Source organism: Pezoporus flaviventris, unplaced genomic scaffold (genome assembly GCF_033815535.1).
Source record: "Pezoporus flaviventris isolate CSIRO_AGI_PZ_B2104156 unplaced genomic scaffold, CSIRO_AGI_Pfla_v1 ptg000140l, whole genome shotgun sequence".
In the NCBI taxonomy this organism is placed as follows: domain Eukaryota; kingdom Metazoa; phylum Chordata; class Aves; order Psittaciformes; family Psittacidae; genus Pezoporus; species Pezoporus flaviventris.
The window spans coordinates 779,950-789,783 of record NW_026892688.1 but is presented as its reverse complement, the minus strand read 5'-3'; the positions used below and the strand labels follow the sequence as shown (position 1 = coordinate 789,783).

Genomic DNA, 9,834 nt, shown 5'->3' with positions numbered 1-9,834 from the left:
ATCCTACCAGACACCACGACATCATAGTTGGCATTTATAACAGAAAAAAATAAAGAAGCTTGAAGATTTTTTTTTTTTTTTAAACTGAAAATAGTATTAAGGAAACATCACAGACAAAAGTTTTCTTCTTGTTCAGGCAGCCTCCTAAAACTTTGCTTTGTCAAAGAACTGTGAAATCGCACCATCTACCTATTGTCACTGTGTAGAGCTGCATAACATCACAGAAACACCAAAGGATTTTATTCCCTCCAAACGCTCTTCTAAACTTAGATTTCATCTAGGTTTGGGATTATGAAAAGTGTATATACCCAGCCTTGGGCTCCTCCTTTCTACCTTCACTGCAGCCAAGCTCTGGTCATACATACTGCTAAAATGTCCCATCACCCTCCCTAATCATTCAGAAATATGGACAGCTGCTTTCTAGAAAGATTTGAGACAGCACACCATCTCCTTCCATGACTTTTCTTGTTTTGACACTGAAACCATACAGTATTTCACTCTTCCTACTCTTGCAGCACTGCCCCTCTGGAGTTTTCCAATTATTTCGCCAGCCTTTTCCCTCATATGTTCTGGTGAATTCTTTCTGCCCACTCTCCACAGAAATAAAAGCACTGTGGAAAGCCCTTCTTTTCTGTCCTCTCCCCGTTTTCACTCCCAACCAACTATTTGATAGCTAAGATCAAGCACATGCAGAGAACAAGTCTCCTAAAATTGGATGGAATGTGGTCATTTAATATCCTTACCTTCCCTTTTGAGTGCATGTCAATCAATCCTGGATTTTTCCCCACAGGCTGAGTCTTCTTTCCTTATCTATTCTAATGTGGCCTAGATAGTTGCTCTGTAGGTTTGTCTTGATGTCATCCTCTACCACTAAACTACTGAAGCTAAGCCTAAGTTAAGGAGGATGTTAGACAGACTAGGTATTGAAACATTAGGGTAACATTTCCTCTCTTGAGGCATCCCACACAAATGCACAAGATCAGGTTTAGCACTTAGCCCACTGGAGCAGTAGCACTGAATCTTGACTACTGCCATCCAGAAGTAGCCAAACACAGCAACCAAAGGCATCTTCTGAGGGAGTACCATCATTAAGAATGACCCCACATTACAGAGGGGGAAAGGAAGGTGTCTTTAATATTAGCATTGTAACAAATCTACCTTTTCAATTTTAGATCTGCATTCTTCCTACAACAGCTTAACAACTTACATTTCTGCAATGTACCTCCACTATAAAATTAGTGTTCCTCACAATTTTTTTCTATTTTTTTTTTTTTTTTTATGCTTACATTCTCCCTGAAGATCCTTTCTTCCTATTGCTTACTTTTAGTACTGTCCTGGGTTTAGCAGTAGCAGTCAATTTTTCTCCTTCTTGGTAGCTGGTGCAGCACTGTGTTTTGACTTTCAGCCTGGAAACAGTGCTGATAATACCAATGTTTTCAGTTGTTGCTAAGTAATGTTTACCCTGACCAAGGACTTTGTGAGGCTCATGTTCTGCCAGGGAGAAGGGGAAGCCAGGAGGAAGCAGAGAGGACACCTGACCCAAACGGACCAAAGAGGTATTCCATACCACAGCACGTCATGCCCAGGGGGGGTAACTGGGAGTTACCTGGAAGGACACGGGGTCTTCTGGGTTGGACTCGTTTCTTGGGGGGTGCTATTGTATTCTCTTCCCTTGTTATTTTCCCTTACCATTGTTGTTGGTGGTAGCAGTGGTGATTTGTGTTGTACATTGGTTGCTGGACTGTTCTTGTCTCAACCCGTAGGAGTTGCACTCTTTCGATCCTTCTCCCCCTCCCTCTGGGAGCAGGGAAGGGGAAAGCCCACGAAGGGGGGGGGGGGGGGGAGCCTCGATTGCTTCCAGCCTGGCACCACTCACTGGGAGTGAGTGAACAAGCTGTCTGGCTAGGGTTTAAACCATGACAAGTACACATTCCTCTTTAAGATGAAGTTTAACACTAATAACTTGACTCCAGAGAGACCACCCCCCCCAAACATCCACAACATCAAAATTTCATTATGTTGGATAATTTGTTTCAGGTTCTTTGGAACCACCAAAAGAGTAAGAAACAAGTTATGTTATCAATTAACAATTCTTTGCTTAGTCTGTTATAAGTAGTATAGCATAAGTAGCATTTCCCATATGCTATGAGAGCTGCAAGTGTGTATGAGTTACGCAAACAATATCACCATGTGTAAGCACCTTCATGAGCAAACCACCAAAGAGATGAAGTACCAACACACATTTTATGTTTGAACTTTGCTAGCTATCAGTCTCTCTATTGGTGTAGCTTTTCAATTATGACACAGGATGGCCCTAGAAACATGCACAAAATATTAGTAACTGCATGCCTCATTTCCTGAAACAAAATAACAAACTTAAGCATCTATTTCATAGACACCCAAGATCTCCACTTTAAAGTTGTTTTTAAATGATGCCTGGTCTAGAGTTGTATTTTTTAAATGTCCTCTCCCTCCTGCACAGCAAAACATTCCACAACAACAGGTATTTATACCACCCTTTTTATTTTTCAGCCAGAAACGCAGTTTTACAGGGTATTTCGTTAAACATTGGAGTTTATTTCTTAAAGAAAATCCCCATCTCTTTGGCATCTGACCATAATCTGTTTTTCAAACTAAAGACTATATAAGAAGATTTTACTTTCAAAATCATTGTTCAATACATTGAGTTTACACTTGTGTTGTTAGCTTTTAAAAAAACACATAGGTTTGTTGCAATGATTTAAAAAACCTAAAAAAAAAGATAATCAAACTAGCAAAATGCAGACTAATGGGCTGCCTTCATTTACCAGCTGTGGAATGACAGAATGAGGACTCCACAGTGCATGCACTAAGTAGTGCTTTCTATTCATTCTGAATGATAAACAAACAAATATTAATTCTACCAGAAACAACTGATCAAACAATTTATGTTTCAAAAAATGTGATCTTATTTTTAAACTACTTCTGAGAGGTCATCAGCCAAAAGCTGCACACTGATTCAAGTAAAAGATTGCACCTAAAATTAAAAACCCCTCTAAAAACTATTGCTCCTTTTTAAAGTTACTACGATGTTTTAAATACATCTACGAATACAGCTGCCAAACTGAGTTTTACATCATGACTGGATAAAAAATTCTTAAGTAACATAAGTAAGCCAGTGTATTCAATCTACTGAGATAAATAATCCAGGATTATCTCTTAAAAAAAAGCAAACAACAAAAAGTAAATCAAAATCGGCTTTCCAGATCTCTAGTGTTCAGTGCTTCAAATCAACTGCACTTCCAAAATAATGAAGTTATTTAACATCTCCTGTTACCATGCATGATACTGAAATCACAGGTTAAAAATCAAAACCATTACTGACATATCAAAGCAGACATTCCAGTTTATTTACTGGAATCTGCAGTGAATCATTTTTTGTGCCATAACAATGTGAAAAAAAAATCCCACTTACAAAAAAAAATCTTTACTCCCCAAAAGATTTTTTTCTAATGACTCAAATACTTATCCTGAACAAGTTTTATATAGAACAGAGGAGGCAAAGCAACTACTTCCACACAGAAACAAAAAAAAAAAAAAAAAAAATCATTTAATAGGATTCAAGTAGCAAAGGTTTGCTCTGAGTTAATCTCACCCTCATCACCATTGTAAGTGCAGTCTGAAAATGTTTGAACTTAATTGCTTAAACAGAAGTGATCTTATTTAACCAAGCTCACTTTCCTCTCCATGTGAAAAGAAAAAATAAATACGTATGTTTTACTGTAGAATACAGGAACAGAAAGTCAAACCAAAAAACCTCCTAAACTTAAGCACTTTTCCAAGAGCAGTTTCTAACATCAGGCCAAAATCAGCAACAACCAAGCAGACATCACCATTTTTTCAGTGTTAAATTACTGGAAATACCAGCTCAAACTGTTAAAAAAAAAAAAACCAATCCCAAACCCCACAATCAAAAGGTGGTGTTTTTTTTTTTTTTGTTAAAAGGTGTTCAAAGAAAATATCCACCAGTTGAAGTCAAATTTGCATCAGAAGCTGCTTTCTTAGGAAAGATTTCTCCCTCCACGTATTTTTAACACATTGCCATTTCCAAGATTCTATTCAAATATATTACTTTCTGATAACATTTAGCTGATACAACCACATACAATGTGGATAGTCATGTACACAGTACAACAGTGGATTTTTGCAGCAACAGAAATAACAAGAAATCGGTTCTAAATTCAAGTTGATGGTAGCTCATGTGCTATTTCTTGCAAACACACGGTCCCCTCTGAGGTTGAGGTGTTGGAGCTGGTATTGTAGCACTTCCGTGTCAGCAGGTTCCTTAATGCTCATTTTGTCTAAATTGAGGTAGTCCAGGGATTTCGAATGAGCCCATTTACCTTTTAAAAGGCAAAGAGGCAGGGGACCATGAAGTGCCTTGTAAGGTTCATATGGTAAAGCCTTAGTGCATTTATCCCCTGAGCTCGGCATCCTTCTCCTCCTCCTTCCATTTACTGCTGGGATCTCATATGGCTGATAGTACCTACTTCTAGTTTTGTACAAACGGGAGGAACGTGTAAGTCCTGAATCAAGCTGTTTGGAGTGCAAGTTTGGCCCAGATTCCCCTTTATTCTCTTCACTTCCTGTACACTTCTGGGCTAATTTTAGCAGCTCCTCTCCAGTTGTGAAGCCGACCAGGTAGTTAGAATCCATGTGCAGGATTTGATATCCCGCAACTGTCCGTCGCATTGGTGAGCAGGGGGTACTGGAACAGCGTGGCTTCTCTGCTTCCATCCTGCCCACAGGACTCACTTCTGCAAGAGGCACAGGAAGGGTGGATATGGTAGTTCTGGACTCTCCACTTATGTCAACTTCCATTTTAAACACAATGCTATCCTCCTAAAAATAAAACAGATCTTGATCAGAAATAAAGCTTTTATGCAACACAAGGACTTGAGAGAGGACTGCAGAAATGAGATTTTGTATTACCCAGAAGTTATGACTGATACTTTTCTATCCAGCCTTGCTTTATGTTCTACAGGTTGATAGCAAAACTGACAACAGCTTTTTATCTTAGGTGTTTTAATAAAAGAAACCATAAATATGTTCCCGATATTCTCAAACATTAAAATTGTTCTCGAGTAGTACTGTACCCAAAAAAGAAGCTTCTTCCCACTCGATTCCTTATAGCCCCTCACTATAATAGCAATTTCTGTGTAATCAACTGTGTATTTTTGCTATTGACAATAGTTTCAGTAAAAAGAGCTTTCAATAAATGTGTTTAAAAGCTACTACCTCAGTCAGGCACAACCACAGACCAGACCTGATGCTCACCTCTTACAGATGTGAAGAAAGCTTGCTTTATATTCCAAAAATGGCATCCTGGCTGTTCAACACCTGTCCTTATAGGTCATCAGCAAATTCCCCTTTCCCTCATCCTATTTTTTTAGTCACAATTAACCAAAAGCACGCACACTATTTTATTCTAATGTATTTCTAACACAGGAAACAGCATACTGGTAGTGTTTAATGAATAAAGCATAATATTCTTATAAACATCTTAAGAATAACCAGTCTTCTGAATCCTATGGTTTTCTATTTCTTTTGGAAACAGACTATTTTGCCAGGACCTCATAGCTTTGTACTTCCTCACAACTCTTCCAAATACATTGTCTTGTGCCTTTACAGATACAACTGTCTGCCACAAAATATTACCACCTCTAAATGGGAAAGGTCAGGTCACTATCTCAGCAAGTATATACCAGTGGATGCCAGAACACAGACAATGCTTAATTATTTTCCTTTTCTTGTTTTCAGCATCATCTACACCATTTCAGTGACACAGCCTACATCACAGAAGAGTCATGGGGCAGTGCTGTCATGGAGCAGGATCATCACAGATAGAGCAGGGTTGACACAGACAGGTAGAGCGGGGTTGCCATAGGACACATGCTTGGTAGCATCCTATACTGCCATGTCTGAAAAGACAGCTCTGCAGGTACTATTTTGAAACTATTAACCTAAATAATAACAAAATTATACTCAGCCTTTGACTAAGGACAGCTATTAAAAGAAAGACAGTGGTTAAAAAAAAGACCTACTCCAAGATATCAGGAAAAATAATCAATGCAGCTTAAGTTTTTTGGGTTTCTTTTTTAACTGAAGCACTTTAAATGACTAGCTCTTTGTCTCAATGCAATCGGCAGCAGGTATTTGGGTGTTTGAAGGAAAGGTGTCTCATTCACTAACACCATCCACATTGCCGACGGTCAAACTTACAAGAGTTATGCATATAATGGCATTAAAGTTGTGTTCTCTGCTGCTTTCTCAAATGCTCCTTCCCATACTTAAATACTAAAATGAGTGTTTAAGTGTAACACAACTACAGAATAAAAATTAATAAAAGCCAAACAGCACATGCAGGTACAGTAAAACTGAGTTAAATTTACAACTAGTGAGAACAGAAAACTTTGTTCTGGAATACTCAGTTCATGTGACTTTACCATAACATACTGCATTTGCATGTGATTATGCATGCCTCATGGCAAAGCCAACAGCATAAGGCTGGTCTAAAATGAGCAGATTATGAAGAAAGCCATACTACAAAGTAAGCACTGTTATGCAAGAACTTAATTTCAGCAACTGTGCTGCCACTGCCTTTGTTTCAAAGACAGTGTGAGAATCACCCTCTTCTGTCTTCATTATTCTAACAAGTCTTATTTTTTTCCCTTGAGGAAGAGTGCAAACACACCACGTCAGGCAGAATATGGTTCAAAATACACCAACAGCAGCAGGGTGGTGGGAGGAGCAGTTTTCAGTAATGGACGCGACTAGGAAAAAGGATGAAGAATAGACTGGGAAACAGGAAGATGAATCAGTGCTGCTCACTTCTACTCCCTGTGGTAAAACAAGGCATCAAGTGTTCAGTCTTCACTACACTCCTCCTGGAAATGCTCTAAGGACTCTTACTGTATTCAGGACAAGCTCTGTCAGAAGTCGGCCAATGACTGGCACAAGCATTGAATGCTCTTCCACACCACAGACTCTCCTCCATCACTCCCACTGAAGTCTGCGCAACTTCAGGCTTCTGCCATCAATTCATTTCCACATGTAGCTATACAAGTATGTGCAGTGGCTTATTGCCCCACTCTAGTAAGCACACTAACAAGGAAAGACAGAATCATGTTCATAGGAAATACCTACCAATGCACATAATTGGCTACTTCCTTTGAAATAGGTACATACAGACTCACACTTAGGCCAGCTAAATTCCCTATGTAAACCAGCATGCATAACTTACATAGAAAGAAGTTAGGACTCAAGACTGTTTTCCTATGCATCTGTAAACTACTCAAAACAGCACCCCAGCTGTTCAGATACATTCCCCAACTACCTTAATATGCAGAGACAAAACTGGCAAAACACACCTGCCAATAAACCAAAGCAGCTTAGGAAGCATCTTACTCAAGACAGTAACACTAATGCAGTCAATGTATATCATACATACTACAATCTCCATTTAAACAGAACCTTCAGCTTCTCTTTACCCTTCACTAAAAGCAAGATTTATTACAGAGAAATACAAAGCCACCCCTACAAAGCTGGGCACTAGTTTGTTACCATCAGACAAGTGCAGTAATAGCATATTCACGTTTAGTACTTGCCTCAGAGTACCAAGAACGGCATGGCCACTGTTCGTGATTATAACCTGTAACTGAAGAGAGAGCTATGAACGACTGCGCACCCAGTTGCTAGCGGCGCACCGTTACTAGCGGCTAGCACGGCAAGCGCCCCTGAGCAGCCCCACTGCAGGCCCCGCATGACAATTCCACTAGCTTCCTTCCGCGGGCGGGTACCAGCGCGAACGCCCCGAGTCCCTCCTGGCCCTGCCCGAACAGCTCCACCACCGTCAACTTACCCGCACTGCCTCCTCAGCCGCTACCGACCAAGGGGCCCTGCGCCCCGCGAGGCGGGTAGAAAGGAGCTCTGCGCCAGGGCCTCCGCGCTGCGCTCGTGGGGGAAGCCCCTTCCCATGAGCCCTGCCGCGGCCGCGGACTCGCAGCCCAGTCGAGAACGGCCCCGCACCGCTACGCGGGGCGAGGAGAGGCCCCGCCACCCGCGGCAAGGCCGGGTCGGGCTGCTCCCCGTGACCCCCACCCCGGGCCCCGCTAAAGGTGCCGGCCGCACCGCTCCCACCGTGGAGCCAGGGCCGGCCCGGCTCCCCCCACCCTGCCCTACGGGCACCGCTGGACGCACCCGCCGTCCCTGTTCAGGTGCCCGCTCCGTGAGGCGCGGACAGACCCAAGGCGCCATCCCCGCCTCCTACCTGCGGCGCGGACGGAGCAGGAGAGCACCTAGTGCCGCCCTTCACTTCCCTTTCCTTCCCTTCCCGGCCCGGCCCGGCCCACGCGCTGGGCTGGGGCACGTCCCAACGGCAGCGACAACCCCTCCTCTCCGAGGGCCGACCCCTCTCGGGTGGGACCGCCCCTCGCGTGATGGTGGCTGGGAGGAGGAGGCCGAGGCCGAGGCCGCGGTGGCGGTCGGGACGGGACGGGACGGGACGGGACGGAACGGAACGGAGCGGAGCAGAGCAGACCAGGGCCGTAAGGGGAACGGCTCAGAAGCAGAGTTTAGGATTGCTCGGGATGTCGGTGTTCACTGCTCTGTGAATGTTGTGGGTTTTCCTCATTTCTCTTGTAATACTTTCAAACTTATGGCGGTAGAATCAACACAGAATGGTTGAATGGTCTGGGCTGGATGGGTCCTTAAAACTCATCCAGTTCCAATCCCCTGCCACAGACAGGGACACCTTCCACTAGAACCGGTTGCTCCAAGCCCCATCCAACCTGGCCTTGAACACTGCCAGGGATGGGGCAGCCACAGCTTCCTCTTCCTGGGCAGCCTGTGCCAGCGCCTCAGCACCCTCACAGGGAAGAGCTGCCTAAGAGCTCATCTCAAACTACGTAATATCCAATATCTAGTCTAACCCCCAGGAGCAGGACAGGGGCCTGGTGTCTCCACACACCTCTGTGTTTTCCTGTGCTTGGCTGGGGCCAGGGCTGCACTGGAAGAGGCAGGAGACTGTAGGTGTCTGGAGCAAGTGGTGGACATTGTCTACCTGAATTTGTCCAGGGTTTTTGATTCAGTGTCTCACAGCCTCCTCCTAGAGAAACTGACACATTACGGTGTTGACAAGCGGTCTGTATGGTGGTGAGGGAAATGGTGACAAGCAATACCCCAGGGGCAACCTGTTACTGGTGGGTCCCCCAAGGGTTGATAGCGAACCAAATACTGTTCAGTATCTTCATAAGTGATCTGGATGATGAGATCAAATTGTAATCTGATGAAGTTTCCCAACGGTACCAAAGTGAGTGGGGAAGTGTGCACTTTGGAAGGGAGAGTCAACCTGGAGGTTGAGCTGGATAGGCTGGAATAGTGAGCTGACACGAACCTTATGAAGTTCAACAAGGTCAAATGTAGAATCTTGCAGATGGGTAAACATAATCCAGAAGTGAAGCACAGACTGCGACCTACTTGGGTGGGATTCATTTCTGTAGAAAGGGACCTGGGGGTCCTGGTGGACAAAAAGCTCAATGGGAGTTAATGTGTGCACCTGCAGCAAAGAAAGCCAACAGGATTCTGGGGAACAAGGGCATCAGAGATAAAGAAGTCATTATCTCACTCTACTCGGCGTTTGTCAGTCCGTGCCTGGAATACCGTGTTCAGTTTTGGTCCCCACTGTACAAAAAAGATGCGGATAGGCTGAAGGGGGTCCAGAGAAGGGCCACTAAGATGATTAAAGGACTGGGAAGCCTGCTATATGAGGAAAGGCTGAGAACTGGGTAGGTTCAG

The 9,834-nt window shown here is 43.5% G+C and overlaps 1 protein-coding gene across 3 annotated transcripts; it reads right to left on the bottom strand.

The window, feature by feature from the left end:
* Nucleotides 1–2,504: 2,504 nt before the first annotated feature.
* MACIR (macrophage immunometabolism regulator) lies at nucleotides 2,505–8,343 on the bottom strand. Of its 3 annotated transcripts, none has more exons than XM_061479050.1 (2): nucleotides 8,309–8,343; nucleotides 2,505–4,881 (listed from the first exon to the last, which is right to left on the bottom strand). In XM_061479050.1, exon 2 carries the CDS (start codon nucleotides 4,858–4,860, stop codon nucleotides 4,237–4,239), a length of 624 nt encoding a protein of 207 aa, XP_061335034.1. In that variant the 5' UTR covers nucleotides 4,861–4,881; nucleotides 8,309–8,343; the 3' UTR covers nucleotides 2,505–4,236. The 3 variants fall into 3 exon arrangements, with proteins under 3 accessions (XP_061335034.1, XP_061335036.1, XP_061335037.1); XM_061479052.1 differs by lacking the exon at nucleotides 8,309–8,343 and adding an exon at nucleotides 7,901–7,960; XM_061479053.1 differs by lacking the exon at nucleotides 8,309–8,343 and adding an exon at nucleotides 5,826–5,904 and having other exon boundaries at nucleotides 2,505–4,878.
* Between the last annotated feature and the right edge of the window lie 1,491 nt (nucleotides 8,344–9,834).

Excerpts from the sequence above, each read along its gene's own strand:
- MACIR (XM_061479050.1), bottom strand. The coding sequence starts at position 4,860 with ATGGAAGTTGACATAAGTGGAGAGTCCAGAACTACCATATCCACCCTT.